We start from the raw sequence: 20744 nt of genomic DNA, 5'->3' as shown, positions 1-20744 counted from the left end.
TCCGGCCCGGGGGTGCCTGACGGGGGGACAAGGCGCTAAAGCCTTCCCGCGGTTGCGCAATTTGCTTTTGTAACCAGCGCCAGAGCGCCTGCGGCAGGGACGCGGCCGCCCGGGCCCCGCCGGTGGCGCCGCCGCCGCCGCCGTTTTGCGGAGGGAGGCGGGGCGGGAGCCCGCCCGTGGCACGGAACCGGAAGCGCCGTGACGCTACTTCCGCTCCCGGCGTGCCCATCCAATGGGGGGGGCAGGCGGCGTTTTGGCGCCGAATGCGAAGGGGGCGCGCGGCGGCGGGGAGCGGGCGGTGAGCGCGGCCCCCGCGGCGCGGAGAGCGCCCCCTGCCGGCGGGGCGGTCCCCGCCCGGTCCCGCCATGGCGGCCGTGCCTCAGAACAACCTGCGGGAGCAGCTGCAGCTCCACTCGGCCCGCGGAGCCCTCAGCAAGCCGCCCCCGCCGCGGCACCGGCCGGCGTGAGTACCGCGGCGGGCGGGGAGCGGCGCTTCGGGCGTGCAGCGAGCTGCTGGGGCGCGGGAGGCGTCCGGGTCGCTGACGAGGGGCCCCTCTCTTTGCAGGGGCTTCACCTTCAAGAAGACCTCTCCGGCCGCCGCCCGGCCCGCGGAGCCTCGGGGCCTCGCCGCCGCCTCTGCGCTGAGGGACAAAGACGTTAACACCTCCCTGGCTGCGCTCGCCCCGTCCCCCCCCGCCTGCAAGGACAAGAAAACACAAATCCGGGATTTTTTCCCAGCGGCGTCCGGTGGACAGGGCCTGGAGCCGGCCTGTGCGAGCCCGGCGCTCGCCAGCGCTCGGGAGGCGTCAAGGGGCCCCGCGGCCTCTGGAAAGAGGAGCGGGACCGAGGGGCTGCGCCGTGCTCCCGCCCGGGAGGCCGGGCCCCGGCCTGCGCCTGGCCCCGCCGTTACCATAGAAGACGAGTGGGATGACATTGACGACTTCGATCTGTCAGGAATCGAAAAGAAGTATTGCAGACCGCCCGTCCTGTCCCCCAAAGGGCAGCGGGCCGCCTGCAAGGCCTCCCAGAGGTCAAACCCCTGCCCGGACGAGCTGCCTGGCTCTGTCCCCGGGGCCCTGGGCAACGACGCCGGGCCTCGCGGCCGCAGCCCCGGCGCTTCGGAGCGCGGGGAGGCCAATCCAGAGGCTGAGCAGCGACCCTTGTCGCAGCAATCTCTGATCTGTCTGGAGGATTCAGCTCCCTGCAGCAGTAACGAGGCTGTGGGTGCGGGCCTGTGGGAGGATTTATCTGCTGAGGCGATTTTGGATGATGACCGGGAAGAGGCTCACCCAGGTAACAATTTATTTTAAAGTACCAGTGAGCTAGAAGAAAATGTGTTTGTGTTTGCACGCAGAGGGCTTGATTTTTCAGAAATCAGAGGGAGCTGCATGCTCCTATCTGACAAGCAGGCGCGGGTTCGTGGATTTCGTTTGGGTAACGGCAGCCTGTGGAAGTGCAGGGCTGTAAATCGTGAAGCCTTGTCTCTGCGGCAGAAGTAGCAGCTGGTCGCATGGTGTATTGGAGCTGCAGGTCCCGTATGGCGTTCCAGAAACGAAGAGCAATAATCTATGGGGATGTTATAGGAAGAAGAGTGCTTTTAAAATTCATACAAAAGAGACATAAAATCATCTTATGCCTAAATGTATGCTGTTGAGAAATCTTAAACCAGAAAAAAGAGATCTCTCTCGATTTAAAGCAGAACAAAACAGAAAAAATCCAACCCTCGATTATGACTGAGAAGTTCAAGCATCGGTCAGGTTGCTTCCTTGGTGGCTCTGGATTCCTCGTAGCTTCTCTATTTTATGGGCCTTACCTGTTAGGTTTTGAAACTTTTCATCTTTATTTGTGAAATTAATGTGTTTGTGCAACTGAATGATATTGAACAGTGTTCTGTGACGCTGCCATTACATTAAATGGCAAAAGGATTTGTGAGCTGTGTTTTTCTTCTTAAGAATATTTTGTTACTTTTTCCTGTCTTTCTGTGAAATGAATTTTAATAGATGAATGATATTGGCCTTTCTTAGTAGGATTTATCATGTAAGGCCCTATACATGTAAATTTCCCTTCTCATTCTGGTACAGGGACTATGCTAGTTGATGAGTCTATGCTCTTTTTAAGCTAGTATTTAATATGACCATAGTTTTCTGTAAAAGCTCTTGTAGGAAAATGTACCTCTTAAGTTGGAAGAAGCAATTTTTTTCTCTTCTGACGGGGGACAGTAACGATGGGCAAGCTCTATAAGTTTTTCACTTAAAAGAGGGTTTGCGGGGGTTTTGTCTGTTTGTTTTTAATGCGGGAGAAAAAGGGAGCAGTAATCATTTTTTTTTGTCCTTTAAAAGTCAGAAACCGTATTAAATGAGTGTTTTGAAATCTGGCTATTAATTTCCCCCCTCTATTCAGCTGCATTGGTGTTTATACAGGAACGAGTTTACAATGCTACCCAACAATATCAATACACTTCCCTTTCAGCTGCTAATGACAATAAAAGTGGTGGGAGCCAGGAGTCAAGCAGCGATGAGAAAAACAGCCCCCCAGAGCTGGATGAGGTCGATGTTGAGCCGTTTGTGGGCACTGAGCTTGAAGAGGATGACTACTTAGATATCGTTCCACCCTCCCCTGAAGAAGAGCTGCCTCCCTTCTCGCCTTCTGTAAAAAGCATTAGGTAAAACAAAGTTCATTGATAAACCTGTCTGTCTGTAGGATGATTTTAAAAAGTACCAAAAAAGAGGTGAAACCAGTGCTTGTTAGTTACAGATTGAGCTGATTGTGTCTGCCTGTTGCTTGGCAGGTTATCAGCTGGCAGCTGCTATTAATGTCCTATGAAACACTTTTTGTTTCATGGCTGTTGTTTAAGGTGGCATTTGCTTCAGAAAAAGCAGAGTTATTTTTCCTTTTGTAACGGGAGGAAAAAAAATTGGAGCAAGTCTCTACACATTGGCACGTAGGATGAGCGACAAACTGCTCAGCTACCTGGATTGTAACGGGGTTTTCAAAAACTTTTTTATCTTTTACACACATCTTAAATGCTGTTATTCTAAAAGATAAACTTCTCTTAGGGAAATGCATTGATTTACAGCTATCCATATTTTAATGACTTTTTCTTTTAATATTAGCAATGTTTTTAAAGAATCTCCAACTGGGGGAAGACCCACAGCTAGCGGCATGGAGTCCGAGCCTGGGAAGGCTGCCACAACGCAGCCTGTTGCTGCAAGTGATCCTAGGGCAGAGGATGCAGGTACGCGGAACATTTTGCAATTTTATGCCTTGGATTTTGGGGATGGTTTGCAACTTCTTGTTCTGCGTATCCCATGTCATCTGAGAGCATTAACCAACAGTGACTGACGGGGCCGAGGAAGCAGGGGACTGCCTCTCGTACGGGGTTTTCAGATGCTGTGCATACGTTGCGTAGGCTCAGGGGTGTTGTCTGATCCTGACGCCGGGTTTGTCAGTACCGGCCGGGGATACCGCACAGACCTCCTTTTCAGAACTTAAAAGCACAGATCGACCAAATCGTTCCCGAAGTCAGCTACGGCACAAAGGCACGTCACTGTAAGCTGGAGCTGTGTCAGTGCTTCCGTTTGATTCCCGCAGGGGTTGGCTCTGGGAACTGCTGAGCTAAAATGTTTCTGAGTTTCACCTGCACTTTTTACTTCGTAAAAAGGTTACCAAGTATAGGTGTGGCACAACCTGGTTTTAAGGCTGTGGATCTTTCCTCTCCAGATACATAAAAATGTAGCTTATGGTACTGTTCTACAGTGTCGTTTAAAATTTTGTGTTTATAAATGCCCAGAGCAGCGTGTTTATGTTTTAACGATGCTGTTCTGGAAATCACTTTAGTCAAGCTCCACCTTGTCAGGCTTTAGCGTACCTGTAGCAAACCCCTGGTCAGTTTGGACCGTTCGCTGGTTACCTTCTGACCACCGGGTAATTCGGAGTTCGGCAAGCGTAGCAGAGGCCAGAGTGTAGTCTGCGGGATCACACCCCCGGTAGCAGGCGTTTGAGGTCCGGTGCAGTTCCTTGGCAAAATCCGGATGGTTTGCAGTGGTACTGGATTTGGAGGGGAAGGTCATGAGGTGACAAATGCTGACTTTTGCGTGTGGGAGGTTTTGTACGGTACTTTCTAGCCTAGAATTGCAATGCAATATTTTGATAAAGTGTCTTTTAGTGTGTTTGGGGAGGGGTAATTTGAGATAAGCAAAACACATAACCTTGAGTGTTTTTTTGGAAATAAGTTTGAAAGAACTGTGACGAGGTTTGGAAAATATGGAGAGATGGATAATTAAAAGGCAAGGGCGAAAATATGTAGACTAGCTGAGTTCGTGCACGCAGAAACAGCTTCTTTATGTGAATGGACTTCTCAAAAATACATTGAAAGTAAATTATTTAGGCTTATGTATTGCGATTTACTGTCTTTTGGGAGAGTGATATCATCTTGTTATATATTCTAATAAAAATTAGTATTACCGTATGCTAAAATACACTCCGTCTAACAGATAAGGGCTTGCATTTGGAACAGCAACTCTACGGCATCATGGATGAGATCTGTAAGCTGGTAGATGCCATTCCGCTTCATGAGCTTAAGTCTTTGTCATGTGCAAAAGAACTTCTCCAGCAGAGAGATCTCAGGTACGCTTCAATAAGCAGCCTTCTGCGTTTCCATGCTCTGTGTGAAGCGGTGCCGTGCCTGCAGGTGTCTCCATCGCACTGAGAAGAGGATAGGGAAAGATTTTTTAAAAGCTTAAAATTACTGACTGAATGAAGGAAAAAAATCCCCCAAACTGCTGAAAGTATTAACGCTCCCAGTGTTCTGCCAGAAGAAAGAATCCAGTTCCACATTCAGTCTGAGGCATGGGTAGTCCTGTATCTTTTCTCTGGAAGGCGACTCGCACCAGATGCTTCCAAAGAAGCAGGGTGATGTGATATAACCTGCTGGGTGATGTGATATAACCTGCTGGGTGATGTGATATAACATGCTAGGTGTCATCCTGATTTCTTGGGACTGGAGGCATTAATTCAATATTCCCTCCGTGAGACTTGCTGTCACTGACTACAGTGATCATGACTTCTCCTAATATCCACGTACTTGTCGTCTTTCAGTCTGATTATTGCGACTGCAATCTGCTGCTTTAACTTCTGCGTAATCTGATGACACAATACGTAGACCAAGTATTCAGATTTGGGATTTGGGTTTGGTTTTTTACTGGACTGGGGCTATGTGCTTTTTCTGAGCATTCTCACTAAAACTAATTTATTCTGTTTCCTGTTATTACTGTAGTCAGACACACTCTTCAGGAAGTACATAAAAACATAATTTGGTTCAAGCATGTTTTTACTTTTTTAACTTCAGGATTGTGCCTCTAAGGAAATTTATTTTTTTTTTTTAATGCTGTTCCTTGCCTGGATCAGTTCCTTGCTATTAGGAGGTCTTTTATTTTATGTCTGCAGAGAAGACGTAGTAATTTTGTAATTATTTTGTTCAACTGAGTTCTGGTATTATTCTCTCTTCCCTAAATTTATTTGAAATGTTTTTAAAATATAGTGACACAGAATATGGTGTAACCACCATATGTTAATATTTTTAATAGGAGAGAGACAAAACTGTTTAATGTGTGTTGTAGAACTTGATAAATCGTTACTTGTGACTAAATATTTTTTCTTCTTCTTCCTTCTCTTGCCATCTCTCCCAGGAGAAAATTGCTAGCTAATTCTGTCACTTTGAACAAAAGTAGCATAAACAACACTCTCCCTAGAGACTGGAAGGTGTGTGCGGCACGGGGCCCTCTTGCGTGGCCTGGGACTGCCCTGTGTTCTGGCCCGACCTGGAGCTTCAGTTCTGACAGAAACTCACCAAAATCCACAACCCTCCCATCTGTGCTTTCTGGGACTGTGAATTCAAGCGATTTTTCTACCAAAAAAAATCAAACCTTGTTTACCTCTTATGCCTCGAAGCAAAGTATTGAGGAGCTCACCTGCCCAGAAACTACAGCGCTGCCTTCTTGCAAGGTAAATGGCACAGACGGCGCTTCCCTCGGCCTCCGTTCGGAGATGTCCTTCGACAGCACCTGGTGCGAAAAACCAGGGGCGAGAAACGGTGGAAACCCTCATCTGCTGGAGAGGCCTCTTACAAGCACAGCTCTGAAAGGTCAGGGCAGAGCTCCTGCTGGCACTCCTGCAGAGGACAGCTTAGGTATAAACGATACAGACTTTGACCTTGACCACTTTGATATTGATGATTTCGATGAGGGCTGGGAGAATTCGGTGAATGTCTCGGCACCTGCGACGCCGGCTACGCCGTTGTATCAGCCCGTCAGGGAAGGGCCGCCTGCCAAATCGCTGTTGTCAAAGATAATGTCCAGAGCCAAAGGCCCTGCTGTTGTATCAAATGCTGCTGCTCCGAAATCAAGCTGCTTGATGGCCGCAAAGAACCGATCAGGTAGATTATGCTCATTAGGATTACTGTCTTTCCCTTTTAAAATTTTTATTTACTTATTTTTAAACCTAAGGCCAAGTAACTTGCTGCAGGTTACATCAATGCCTTTTGTTTCTGTGGAAATTTCTTTTTGCTTCTCTTTGCAACATCATCTTCTGTTTTTTTTTTCCTCCAAGTGATGCCAAACTTTTGAATATTTATTTGTCTTGCAGGCTGCTGGGAAGATGAGGCTGCTAAAATTGGAAACTAGGATGTTTTTTTGTTTTGATTAAATAATGATTCTGCGGTTGTTAATCTGAAGCTGTACAAGGGTTGTAGCTGTTTATGCAAAATGTTCAAAAATGGGCACTTGTTGAAGCAAACCTAATCCCTCTGGGGCGGGGGTGGGTCAGTGTTATTTGTGGTTACTGTAGGAACCGGTTGGTAAAAGGGGAGGGGAAAATGTTAACCCGTTTCATCAGCTTCTCTGTCGCCGATTCAGCTGGCACCTACTGCGTGGTGCCCACGAAGGGGGAGCCCGTTCGTGGTTGCTTGTGACAGAGATGAAGTTTGTCAGGGTACGGCTAGACATTTTATATGGTCACGGGTAAGAAGCTTGTTTCCAGAGATTTGCATATAATCAAAGTTCACACTTTAGCCGGTCTTCAATTCTAGATGAATGCAGGTTTTTTTTGTAAGGCATGATTTGAGTTGAAAAGGTTTGAAGGGTTGAAGTGGTGGCGAAGCCATCTGTTCGACTGAAGCGGTTTTATGTCGCAAGAGGGACAGCGCAACTGGATATTGTAACTTGTTGTAAGCACATTTTCTTTGTCTACTAGATCCACCGGTTAATAACCCTGCGCTAGAACGTTTCAGGGGTATGAAATTTTCCCATTCTGAAGAAATGATGAATATATTTCACAAAAAGTTTGGTTTGCACTATTTTCGGACAAATCAGCTGGAGGCCATCAATGCTGCTCTTCTGGGTGAAGATTGTTTCATCTTAATGCCCACTGGTATGTATCTCCAAACGCCGTCTTAGTGCCCACTGGTATGTATCTCCAAACGCCACGCAGCTGCAGGCTGTTGAGGTCTGGCACGCACTTGAGAAATAAAGGCCTGAAGCTCCTTTTGCAAGGCGCGTGACAAGCTTTTCTCCTTCTCTGTGCCTTTGTAGAGGTGGCGCTAAATTGTGCGGCGTGAATTGCCGTGGCTGCAGGATTTCTGGAATTTTGTGTGCACTGTAGTATTTTGAATGAGGCGATTGAATTTCTGCCTTCCATGATATTTCACATGATAACTCTTCCTTATCCTACAGGTATCATATTAAAGGCAGTCATTAGTAAAAGTTAATTGTTTCTGAAAGTGCTGTCAAATGGGAAGGAAGAAATAGGTCTTCCCTCTTCCGCCTCTTCTCCACACCGTCTCGCTTTCCTCTTGGTGTCTAACGTTTGTTGTGTTCTGTTTAATCCTCGCAGGTGGTGGTAAAAGCTTGTGCTACCAGCTACCGGCGTGTGTCTCTGCTGGAGTCACTATTGTTATCTCTCCGCTGAGGTCGCTGATCATAGATCAAGTTCAGAAACTGAAGTCTTTAGATGTAAGTTCAAACAGCTCACTTGATTACGTTTAACTGCAGATAAGTGAATTAGAAATCTGAAATTTTACCGTAAATCTTATGTCTCTCAAATATAAACTGCAAAAATTGATTAGATGGAAACTGTAAAAGGCACACTAAGTTGTCTAGGAAGAACTAAATGAGATGAACTAGAATATCTTGGCAGTCTAACCGCTGGATTTATTGATGCTTGTGTGTATTTGTTATCGGAGCTTAGTTTTCAAGTACAGATGCCTGATTCTTGGATTCTGAGAGTTGTATTTAGACACCTAAATAGGAGCAGCCTGGCTTTGTGGCAGAAATAAGCACTACCAATTCCCGAGCTAGGAGGGTTCTGGTGAGGCTAAGCGTTTCTGGAAAAGTAACACGCAGAGAAAGAACTGCAAGTGCCGAAGATCTGTGTTCCTGAGTCTCGTCGTTTACGGATGCTTTTGCCTCAGCAAAGTGTCTTTTTCATCCTTAGCGTATTATTGAGATTGAGAGATCAGGGCAACAAAGGTGGATCACACGTTTGAGGGCAAAAATACGGAGGTGTTTTGGGGTATGAGACAAAAATGATTATGATGCAGGGTTTTGAAGCTCAGACAAGGGATTCTCTCATCAAGTATGGTTTTTGATAGTCTGACTAGACACGGTCCTCGAATGGGTGGCCACCATTTAGTGACTATTGCACAACGCTGCGCTGGCCACGCTCCGGGCGCCATGGCTGTAAAAGGCAGTTAAGCTGGCTCTGGGCTCCTGGGGATTTGCAGCTGCAGAAGGACTTTCCTCTGCAGAGCTGCAGCTGCCTCTGGACAGAGGAAGAGGAGACAAGCGGGCAGAATTGGCTCTGTTGGTGTGACCTGTTCTTGCATCGCTTTTGTCCTTAGGATCTAATTCCTTTGCTACTGTTCAGCATGAATAGTAAGTTGTACTTTCAAATTTAATATTGAACTGCTGCTCCAAGTTGTATTCAGCCTCTTCTGATGCAATGCTGTTCAGTGTTTGTGGGCACTGGTGAGGGTGTTATGTTTTTGTGCTTCTTGGAAACTTTGTTTCTTATCTTAAGATCTCTGTTTTCTGAATTCAATCTGAAACTTACAGGGTATTGAGCAATAAACAAACATCACGTCTGTTTTCTTTACTGGAAAGAGCATTCAAAGAAAGCAGACAAATCCCCTAAGCCAGCTATTGGTCTGTTGTAGAACTGGGAGCAGAAGAATAGAATTTGGCTTACGGTCGTTTGGTTTTATCATTAGAAAAATTCTGTGACGTCTACAGTACGGTGGGGGCTGAAATGTTATCTATAATTACCCAAGGAAGCATTGAAAATGTTATATGCGCTGAGGATAGTGAATGCATATACTTGTTTATCTGGTTTATAACTAGATGTAGGACTATATTTGGAGATGCTTCTGTTTCGTGCATATTAAAACTCTATGGTTTTTTTTTTTTAATATAGATTGCTGCAACGTATCTGACTGGTGATAGAACAGATGCTGATGCTTCAAAAATATATATGCAATTGTCAAAAAAAGATCCTGTAATAAAGCTTCTGTATGTTACCCCTGAGAAGGTTTGTATTTAATTTGAACTGTAAAATCATGGAGGCAACAGGAGGTGGATTACTATGAAGTATTAAAGGGGAAATTAGAGTAGGCTTCTGGGGAAAAAAATTTGTTGAATATTTTTTAGATAATTCAGTAGGACTCTATACAGATGTAACTAATTTCAATCAGTAATTAAGCAAGAATGAGAACTGAGTATGTCTGTACAATTTAAATTCTTAAAACAAGAATGCCCATGCCCATCCATTTCAGTATATCTTACTAGGTATTAGCGGCTAATTGCTGTCAAGTAGCTATGAAAATCTAGGCTACTATGAATAGGGTAATACAAGAAAAAAATATGTAACTGTCAAGGTAATAGGTGATTGTCGAAAGATTGCCTTGTACTTAATTATATGCTGCCTTTAAAAAGGATACTATTCCACGAGAGCTTTGTAAGAGGGGACTGTTTAGTGTGCTGATTACGTTTCTTTCCTCAGCATTGGCTTTCCCTGTCCGTCGTGACAAAAGTCATTTAAATTTACTCAGGCTGTAGGACCTCTGGATAGACGATCCTAGCACCTTGCGGTAATCCCACACCAGCTGCTCTGTTGCCAATTAAAATGAAGCCGATTGCCATCTTCTTTATGCCTTCAAGCTTTACCTGTGCAGTCAAGATTAACTTTGCTGTACAGAACAACTGTTTCTGTATCCTTAGTCAGGCAGGGTGAGGCTTTGCTCTGCTAGTTTGCTTCCTAACGCCACTGGTGGATGTGTGCCTAGGTTTGTGCAAGCGGCCGACTGATGTCAGCCCTGGAAAACCTCTACGACAGGAAGCTCCTAGCGCGTTTTGTCATTGACGAGGCCCACTGTGTCAGCCAGGTAAAAACCTTCATTTGTTTCTCAAAATGGCAAAAGACTTAGCTGGAGCATCTTACTCAGTTAGACTTAAACTTTGTTTTTAAACTAGTGGGGTCACGATTTTCGACAAGACTACAAACGACTGAATATGCTCCGCAAGAAGTTTCGCTCTGTTCCTATGATGGCTCTTACTGCCACCGCGAACCCCAGGGTACAGAAGGATATTCAGAATCAGCTTGAGATGCTAAAACCACAAGTGTAAGTTGCTCAGCAGTTTCCTGAAACAATTTTGTTTGTGCCGCAGAAATTTTGAGTGGAAAACTTAGTAAAGTAAGAAAAGCATTGCAGGTCCATCTGAAATACTGATGTACTCGTATCTGATTAAATGAGAATGCAGGCATGGAACTTCGTGTGAGTTATATGCAAAATATTAAAGTAAGAAGAAAAAAAACTTAGCAAACTCTTCCTTGCATGATTAAGGAAGCTGTTTAATAGAAAATAACCTCATGAAATTTTCTGTGTCACTGACAAGATGTGCAAGTTGTATTTTGGGGTGCTTTTCAGGGGAATGCTGGAAAACTGCAAAAGCTGGAAGTGGTTTTTAATTAGCATTGGCAGTAAGATAGATCATGAGGTACCATTGGGCCTGGACTGTATCGTAGTGTTTTCATTGTCCATGATGGAAAAATAAAGCGTTCTGTTTTGTTTATTTTCTTATCTTGGAAATGTATTTTAGGGTAGAAGGAGGGAGGTGACACTGTATTTTGCAACTTTGATCAGTCGCATGTGGATGCAAGTATTCAAAAGGAAAATGAAGGCGAGGCAAATCACTGTGCGTGTGTTTGGCTTATGGGCGCTTCTTCCTTCTACGTAATGCCATGTAGCTTTGGTTTTTTCACAGACAGGAAAAATGCAGGAATTTCAGACCTAAAGTGTGGGTGATGTGAACCTCTGTGGGCGTAGCGGAACAATAATTCCTTTGCAGATAATGCAGAAGGAGCAGTTAGTTGAATTTGGGACATTCCAGTCAATACCCAGCTTGCTGAAAGGATTACCGCACCCATAAAGCTGATGAGCACCTGTGAACTGTCATGTTTTAGGTTTACAATGAGCTTCAACAGGCATAACTTGAAATACGATGTGTTGCCCAAGAAGCCAAAGAAGGTGGCAATGGATTGCTTGGAATGGATTAAAAAATACCATCCACGTGAGTACTGAGCAGCTCAGCGTGCTTGCGTGCATTTTTATGAACTACTTTTTAAGGCAGGAAAAGCTTTCCTAATGCTGTAAAAACCCCAAACTTGTGCCTTTCTGTAAGCGGCTAATATATTTACAAGAAAAACAAGTTGAGGGCAAAATGATATTGATAACGGAAATCAGATTTACGGGCATCCTAAAGTTAAGAGTTCAAGTTAAGATGGAAAAGTAAATTATGGTCATGCTCTTGAGTAATCTTTCTGGAGGTTGCCAGACCTTTTAGCGTCGTGTCTCCATGGTATAAAGGTCATCTAGTACCCATACTGTTTTAATTGCTGAATTCTGTTGGTCTGCTTATCGGTGGTTCCCCTTGAAGATCTCTTCAGAGATCCCTATCTTTCTAGGCTCTCTTGGAGCCCTGCAGCTCCGGCAGCTGGAAGCTGGCTGCACCAGGCTCCCGTCGTAGCTCCTCTAGTGCTGCTACCTGGCATATCCTTAACCAAACAGCTCTCGCTCTTGATTTACGTAGCTCTTGATTTACGTAGCTCTTGATTTACGTAGCTCTTGATTCATGCGTTTTAAATCCTAAGATTGCACAGTACTGAACAGGAAAACTTTTCTTGATTCCACATTACCAAAAAAACAGGAAATTGGGGGAGGAGAAACAAACAAAACCACCTGATATTAATAAAATTACTTTTCTTTATTATTAAGCAGTTACTGCATTACACTTAGCAACCTCTCCCTATTGGAATAAACATATTGGCTTGGCAGGTATGACTGTTAGGCAAGTGAAAGGGAATAAAGCTGTACGGTAGCACACATCTTTTCTTATACATTTGCAGATGACTCTGGAATAATTTATTGCCTTTCACGGCATGAATGTGACACAACAGCAGCTATTCTGCAGAAGGAAGGTCTTGCTGCGCTTGCCTATCACGCTGGCCTCACTGACTCCAACAGAGATCTCGTACAAAAGAAGTGGATTAATCAAGAAGGATGCCAGGTAAAAGAAAAGCAACTGGGGCGGGGGAAAGCGCGTAGAATTTAGAGCACTTTTATCCCTCTTGGCCTAGTAAATGAAAGCGAAGTTGGTAACGTTAGTGCCAAATCGGATGCAGTATTAAATAACTGATCGGAACAGGTCTGCCAAAACACGTTAGGCAGCTTTTTATTGGGAGTTTTACAAATCGAAGACTGCGGCACTGCACCAAGGTATGATACTCCTCGAGGAAGGAACCGAGCAGTACAAGGGTTCTGAAACAGCTCAAGGCACGCTGCTGAATTGTATACTGAGACTCAAACTCGGAGTTCTCCCTTTGTCGGGAATGGCCCTTCTGAAAGGAGAAGCGGTTTTGCTATTCCGTACTCGTCTTGCAGTGTTACAAGTGAAATTCTAGGTTCTGCGGTTTCGTAATCCTGTCTGTTCTCAGTGCAGAGTGCGGCACGAATAACTTTCATAAGTTATAAGTTTGTGTAACAAGTTATTATTTCCTTCCTAGGTTATATGTGCAACAATTGCCTTTGGAATGGGAATTGATAAACCTGACGTACGCTATGTTATCCATGCTTCCCTTCCTAAATCGATAGAAGGTTACTATCAGGAATCTGGCAGAGCTGGACGAGATGGCGAAATGTCTCACTGTCTGCTCTTCTACAGCTACAGCGACGTAACCAGGCTTAGAAGACTGATACTCAGTGAGTTCTCATGTTTGGCACTTAATGGAGACAGGGTTAAAGAAGTCACTTAGTCACTGGTCTCTCTTTCATTCAGGCTGCGTTATTTTCTCATTTAGAAGCGCCATACGTAGTATGGCATTGCAGAGACGGGAGAACGGTGCACCTTTAACCGAATGGTTTTCTGTAATGAAAGGTTTTTGTCACTTGTACTTAATTTTAGTCAAAAACATTTTGCTTTGTACATATCCATCTCGTGATTCGTGTCATTCTAGTCTTATTTCCGTTCTCCATTCTCTAAAACTTTAGAGGTAACGTCTGTCCTAGGTTAGTTCTGTACTAACCTCCTCAGCTTTTTTTAAGCAAAAAAAGAATATCGTGTTTTGTCTATCTGATACTATCTAAAAATGCAGAGGTACAGATTTAACAAATACAATTGAATTTATTGCATTTCAGTGGAGAAAGATGGCAACAGTCACACAAGACAGACCCACTTTAACAACCTGTACAGTATGGTTCACTACTGTGAGAATGTCGTTGATTGCCGGAGAATTCAGCTTTTGGCCTACTTCGGGGAAACGAATTTTAATCCCACCTTCTGTAAAGATCACCCAGAAGTAATTTGCGATAATTGCAGTAGAAAGAAGGTAAAAATCGTAGCTCTTATTTATAGTGTTGTTAAACTGGTTTTGCATTTTGCTGCATTAAAAAATGGTTACATGACATTCGGGAAGGCAAATGGAGAAGATGAATGAGACGTCTTGTATTTTTGTGATGCTAGATGCTTTGAATTATTTCCAGGGTCTGACCAAGAGTAGAATTACGCAGACTATCCATGGACTTAGGATGCTCCTGTTTCTGTCAGAGGAGGACTAGCGAGGTGTAAGGCTGTTCCTTAGCGTCAATTTTCTTGACTACAGTGCTTTGAGGAGGCAGGAGCTAACATAAGATGCACTGGAATGGCTATGGGGAAATCCCTGCAACTGCCTATTCTGATGTTTTCAAGGCAGCTTTGTGCTGCCGCCGCTTTAGGAGGTGTGCGCTGCTTGAGGTGGCCCAAAGATTAGGGTTTGTGCGTCAAGGATTGAAGCAAACTTGTTAGTGGCAGGAACAGAAGCAGACAGGGAGGGGTTACTGATCTCTGTAAATCACTTTTATACCCGATGATATTGGTTCTTGGTCCTGTGTTTGAAGCCTTACCTTACATAGCTGTGATTATAACAAAATTTGACTAGAATAATGCACATTCAGCCCAGTCTTCTCATTTTAATGCCTATTGGAAGTGTAAGTTCTGGTGCATGGCAGCAGAATAATTATGGGAATGCTTTCCAAACGATTTACCTTGATTACCAGTATTCCCGCAGCAGCCTTGCAGCTCGCTCTATAGAATTAACACAATAGAGATCACGTACAATCAGTCGGTACGTATTATTGCATTTTCCAGAGTATTATCAAATCCAGAATTCCCGTGACTATGCTGTATCGCTGTAGGTGTACTAACTAAAAAATCTCTCTTTCTCTGTTTGGAACAAAATGAATTCATGACCAGAAAAAGCTCCATAAGGAAAACCAAGGCTGTCGGTGACAACTTGCATTAGGACAGAGCCACGTAACGTCGTTTCCTAATCAAGTCTATTTTAACAGGATTACAAATCAAGAAATGTAACAGATGAAGTGAAGAGCATTGTAAGATTTGTACGAGAGCACTGTGGACAAATGGGACGAATAAGTGCAAAGGGAAATACAGGGTCTGGAAGATACACATTGAACATGATGGTAGACATTTTCTTAGGTAAGTACTGTTCTTCCAGAAACGACATCTAAATAGACCTGGTGCATAGATTCCTGCCTAAGCATCAGGAGGTCTGCGCAATACCAGCAGTGGTTCAGAAGAAGATTTTTGCAAAATATCTTGCAAAGTTGTTCTTCCCAGGAATCTCTTGGTGATAAATGATCCAAAATAAATAAGACCTAAAGCTCTAATCCGTTTCAGGTTGCTATAGCGATAATATTAGTTTTCTGGTGGTGCTTGGAGTTTCTGGCGCTTAAATGCGGTTTTTCATGTGCATAGACCACGGAATACCCTCGGGAATCTTCCAGAGGCCTGTAAATACATACGTACGTCGGCTTTCTAATCGCAGGCTGATCCTGGGATTTCTGTTGCACAGGTACAAAGAGCGCGAAGATTCAGTCTGGAATATTTGGGAAGGGAGCTGCCTACTCAAGGCACAATGTTGAGAGACTGTTTAGAAAACTGGTCTTGGACAAGATTCTGGATGAAGACTTGTATATCACAGCTAACGACCAAGCGGTATCGTATGTCATTCTAGGAGAGAAAGCTCAGGCCGTGCTGGATGGATCGCTGCAGGTGTGTAACGATTACTTTTGTTTTTTCTCTAATGTATTGTTCTAAGGGACGTGCTACAGTTTTTATGTAGCATGTACCCTAGGATAGTTTAAGCATCGGTTGCTTACCAGCTGAAGTACAGGAACTAACCGTCAGCAGATGCAGGGAGCAGAATCCAACGAGCATGGATTCTGGGCCAGTATTCTAGTAATAATGTTGTGAGGGAAAAGGTGAGTTTGAGAGGATTAAACCTTTCTCTTCTCCCCCATCCATCCGATTCCAGCCTGACAAGACAGGAAAGTTACAACCAACACAGAAAAAGCTAGCTGAGGACAAAAGAAGGAAGAGCACTACCTGCTCCTGCATTTTCTGCTCTATTTTTTTTCCAGTCATTGGTGAGCTCTGATGGAAAACGCACTTCAAGAAGGTCATGGAACCAGTCCCAGAATTGCTTGAGGCAGTGTCTCCTCTGCATTAGTGCTGTGTTTGGAGAAGAGCAGAGCCCTCAGCATTAGACCTGCTGACCTCTGTTTAAAGCTAGCTATAAACTGGGTTCTCAGGACTTTTTCCCTGTGTCGCGTTTACTCTCCTAGTTCTTTGTAGAAGAAACTTAGGGGCGGTTGCGTAGCCTGTAAAAAAAAAAAAAAAAAAAAAAAAAAAAAATCATTTAAAAAGTGTATACTGGGTAAAGAGCTTTTTTTGTCCATCAAAGAATACTTTCTGTTTGCTTCACTGTTTTCCTGTGCTATCAGTCAATCTTGTAATGATGGCTCTGCAGTAACTCCCCCGACAGACGTTATCGATTGCTTTATTTTAACAGGTGGAGTTTCACGAAACGGAAAGCGCCAGTGCCATCAGAAAGCAAAGGGCTTCCGTGGCAAAAATGTCACAGCGGGAAGAGATGGTTAAAAAGTGCCTCGGGGAACTTACAGACACATGCAAAACGCTTGGGAAAGTCTTTGATGTGCATTACTTCAATATTTTCAGTACTTCGACCCTGAAGAAAATAGCAGGTAATGTCAGGTTTTCGTTACGTGGAAGCCCTGTCGGCAGGAGACTGCACGTGCAATTGCGGCCTTCTCTGATAGCAAACCTACGGTTTCTAACATTTAGCGAGGACGGGTTTAAGTACGCGTAACTGAGCGAGTCCTGCGGAAGCAGCTGACGCAGCATGGATTCCTTGGAGCCGCAGTTTATGCGGTAGCGGTCCTGCTGGACAAGTACAAGAGCCACCCAAGTAATCACACTGCAAACAAACTTGGAAGCATTTTCAGAGAAAACTTTTGGACTGGTTTTTGGGCTAACCAGCTAGAAGCAAATCCGCAAGAACAAAGGCTTGCTTCCCTAAGAACTTAATGCACAGGGTGGCACTAAAAGGAATTCATTTCCTCCAGAATACTCTACCATGAGCTCTCTTTAAGAAAGTTAGTTTGTTTGATGTGTCTAATCGGTACTTTGTTACACGACAGAAACCTTGTCATCTGATGTGGAGGTTTTACTGCAGATCGATGGCGTCACAGAAGACAAACTGGAAAAATACGGGGCAGAAATAATTAAAGTGATGGATAAGTACTCTGAATGGACCGTACCAGGTTAGCATGCTTTGTACCTAAATGTGCACTTTCCTGTTTAGTACCCTTCCCTCCTCCTCTACAGAAGTTTCACTCAAAAGTTACCTTGTTTTAACTACAAATAACTAATTTTTGCTGTTTAATAATTACAAAAAGGGAGCAATTGCACGCTCTCAGAACATACAGAGGTCTTTGCTATCTTCTCACTCGCTAAATTCAGCATATCTCTGAAGGACTGAAAAGGAAATGGAGAGCTAAGCAGACTGCTCTGCTCCTGACCCATTAGTGACTGGGATGTATGTAATATGCTTAGTTATAATGGGAATTCTGGCCTTAAGGTTAGAGGTCTTGCACCTCCTGCATATTTTTACACCCGTGTCTACTGCGTACGGGGTAACGCTGCCTGGCAGATGATCAATAACTACCACCTTTTATTTTTCATAGTAATTGAGGTCAGCGAGTTCAGGTCTTCACGGAGTAGCCCTTGCTCAAATGAGAAGAACTTTCAAAGCTAGGTGTAAAAACAACAAGCTCTCAGGTCACAGTGGTAGTAATTTACAATGCCTTTGCACCGCTCTACCCTTATACGCAGAGTTCAGCTCAGTGAGAACTGAGCCCTGAGACTAGTAAATCTGGTAATTTCACGCAAGCGTAGCCAAGCTGTATTAAATATTCTAATTACAACATAGGCTATCAGATTTGAAATTTGGGCCTGCAATTTTCAAGTGATTCATGCCTACTTTTAAGGAGGTTGTGCTTTCATACCCTGCAATGGGAATAAAGGCATGGCTACAAACCTGATCTTTAACTATTTTATTCTACTGCCTGTGCAAAGAATCACGTCCCTCTTGATCAGGACCGATGGGGAAGGAGCTCTCGGCTCTCTGAGCCGTTCAGCGTCTCCTGATGCTGTTTTTAAAAACAAGTGCTGTATTTGACTGTAGTATTTATGGCAGATTCCATAATTCTTTCCAGCTGCCATGGGGAAGAGAGTGTAAAGGCAGAAAGCCCAGTGTTACCAAAATAGTTTAGACAAGAAGCCAAGCTAGAGAAAATAGGACTGGCCGGTATTCTTTTACGTCATGAGCTCAAGCAAGGGCAGAAGGCGGTTTTGGTTTACAGCAGCCTGTGAAACACCCTTAGCCGAGCCTGGAGCAGCACCAGGACGAAGGCAGTGCAAAGGCGGTGTTGAACAGCAAGGGCAGAAGCTTCGGTACTGTCAGCGTGTTCTGGCTGACGGTTCTGACCGGCCCAGGCGATGCCTGGATTTCGCTAGTTCTAACTCGCTGTCTGTCTGTAGAAGATGCTGCCTGCCAGAGTGTGGACACAGCTACGGGAAGCACCGGCACACCTGAGAGCGATGAAGAAGCAGAAGACGTAGTTACAACCTCCAGCTATTTTTGCAATACTGCAAACCAAAGGAAGAAAAGGAAAAGGCCGCCAAACTTCAGAGAATCAAAGAGGAAAAAGACAAGTAATGGTGGCAGCCAGCAGTTTCGTCCCAAAGGGTACGTTGCTTGTGGTCACTTGTAACTTCTCGTTGTCCAGAATAGCGTGGTGATGATCCCAGAATCGCAGTTATCCTACTGCATTTTCTTGAGTGCGTATGGGCTTTAAGAATGGCATTAAAATTATCCGGGCACCTGCTAACAACTGCTCTACTTCGGGTTTCTAGCATTTTCTGTTTAAAAAGCTCCTGGTGAGGAAGGTTATTATTTATTCCTGTCCCTTGTTTCTCACTCTTGACTGCCACCAGCTAAGTTAGTGACACTAAATTTCAGTGTGCTGCCACTACCATTATTAGCAGGCTGACTGGATTCTGTGCTTGGAAACATAAAGACAGCTTGAAAGTTTGAAGATCTGATGAAATATTTGAACTTCACCTCCCAGTCCCTTGTTAATTCAGAACCTCTCCCCCCGATTGTACCATACAAGGCTACGCCTGCATCGAGACCGCAGCATTGGGATCCAGGAGTCTGCTGGGTCTTGAGCTTCTAGGGCAGGTCGGCCACCAGGCCGTCACAGGGTGACGACGGAGCCAGGCCGGGCCTCGTCCTTTGAGTCAGTGGCCTTATTTTAGCAGTTTGTGTGGTCATTAGTCTGGTAACTCCAGTAGGAGCCGTCTGTGCTGGAGGTCCCTGCCTCAAAACATGCTGATTCAGCAGTGCTGGAAGGGAATGAAGGAGAAATGGTTGAAGAAATTCTGCCCTCCCCCAAACCCTCCTTAAAACCAGGGGGAATGACATCAGAAAACTTGAGCAACGAGTTCTTATTTGGGTTTTACAGTCGTGCCTTTTCCACGTTTGCTGCGCTCAGAGCTTGCCTTGCACAAAAAGGAAGTAAAGTGAGTTGCCAGCACTGTGGTAGGGGCAGGTTACTTAACCTCAGCCTAGAAATGTTACCTCGCTTGGTATAGGAGATAGAGAACATGAGGTACCAAAGAGCGGTCATGCGAACAACCCACAGCGTGCGTTTCTGAAACAGCTCTTTGAATGGGGTTTTGTTCAGTCTCTAAGTGTCACAGAAATTGCGTTACCAGCCGGGAGGAGCTCGGGCCGTTCGGAAGAGCAGCTCTGAACGGGACTAACGCGCTCTCCCAAACATTCTGTAAAATCCCCTCCCAAGAGTCACGCCTGAATTTTAACGCCTGTTAGGGTTTATTGGTATATTAACTACGTACATGTTACTGCTTTAACGTTGCATTCCTCAAAGAGAAAATATTGCCTTACTAAAACTCGTTGCTTTCTGCCACTGTCTGTCCTTTCCAAGGATGTCTCCCCCTCTGCCCTGTTTTTCCTCATTCTGGCCTTGGTTTTTCGCAGCAAAGAGCAGTTCCCAGCTCAGGAGGTTTTACTCCCACCCGTTTCACTTTCCCATCTACTAAAATATTAGTCATTAGATGCTGTTGACCCCAAAGTGTCACTTCATGTTGATACTCTAATTGGATTAATAGGAGTCAGCTTGGTTCAGCATTCTCTGTCCCTGTTTCAGGCTGCTGCTTGCCCTTAGGCAAATGCCAGAGCAACAGCTACACTTGATTTACATTTCAAAGGTATCTTTGCAGCCATGCGTATTAAAAAAAATCCAAACCAAGCAAACCTTTTTCAAAATGAAAGCATAGTCTTCTAGAAAATCTAATGGTGGCGTAGGGAATGGGGCCGGTGAAGCGGACGTTTGACGCCTGCCTTCTCTCTGAACTTGGCAGTGGCTACAGCAAGTACAGAAGGACCAAGAGGCCGTCCGGGGCGAAGGCTTCGTCCGGGCACGGTTCAGCGTCGAGCAGCATCAGTGCCACGCAAGGGGCTGCGGGAAAGCTGGGGATTATGGCACCGCCGAGACCCAAAAGCAGGCACTTCCTTCAGCCTTCATACTCGATATTGTAACTAGGAAAATGTACGTACTGTATAAAAGCAAGCCCTGAGGATGTAATCATTGTTTATTTAGTTTTTGTTTAATTTGCTGGACCTTCTGAGACTTGTACATTTGTCAAGTACAAAAACTCACCTTAAATAAACGTTTTTAAACTCCTAAGTTTATTTGG

At 44.7% G+C, this 20744-nt stretch overlaps 1 protein-coding gene across 1 annotated transcript; it reads left to right on the top strand.

The window, feature by feature from the left end:
- The first annotated feature begins 265 nt into the window (after positions 1-265).
- Positions 266-20734, top strand: BLM (BLM RecQ like helicase). The gene is made up of 21 exons (XM_087743843.1): positions 266-463; positions 566-1293; positions 2470-2662; positions 3114-3235; positions 4494-4626; positions 5688-6433; positions 7249-7425; positions 7888-8006; positions 9466-9579; positions 10334-10432; positions 10521-10669; positions 11512-11618; positions 12454-12614; positions 13111-13306; positions 13742-13932; positions 14930-15077; positions 15454-15653; positions 16453-16645; positions 17102-17224; positions 18504-18711; positions 20409-20734. Exons 1-21 carry the CDS (start codon positions 366-368, stop codon positions 20584-20586), a joined length of 4383 nt encoding a protein of 1460 aa, XP_087599969.1. The 5' UTR covers positions 266-365; the 3' UTR covers positions 20587-20734.
- The last annotated feature ends 10 nt before the right edge of the window (positions 20735-20744 follow it).

The sequence above is a fragment of the Nipponia nippon genome, unplaced genomic scaffold (genome assembly GCF_047370975.1).
Source record: "Nipponia nippon isolate SJK-2023a ecotype South Korea unplaced genomic scaffold, ASM4737097v1 scaffold_9, whole genome shotgun sequence".
Classification (NCBI taxonomy): domain Eukaryota; kingdom Metazoa; phylum Chordata; class Aves; order Pelecaniformes; family Threskiornithidae; genus Nipponia; species Nipponia nippon.
This window is presented reverse-complemented; position numbering and strand designations above follow the sequence as displayed.

Bases quoted from the DNA above. Each gene is read 5' to 3' on its own strand.
- BLM (XM_087743843.1), top strand. From the start codon at position 366: ATGGCGGCCGTGCCTCAGAACAACCTGCGGGAGCAGCTGCAGCTCCAC. The intron at 15,078-15,453 runs GTAAGTACTGTT...TCTGTTGCACAG, and splicing joins GATGGTAGACATTTTCTTAG to GTACAAAGAGCGCGAAGATT. The intron at 15,654-16,452 runs GTGTGTAACGAT...TTATTTTAACAG, and splicing joins TGCTGGATGGATCGCTGCAG to GTGGAGTTTCACGAAACGGA.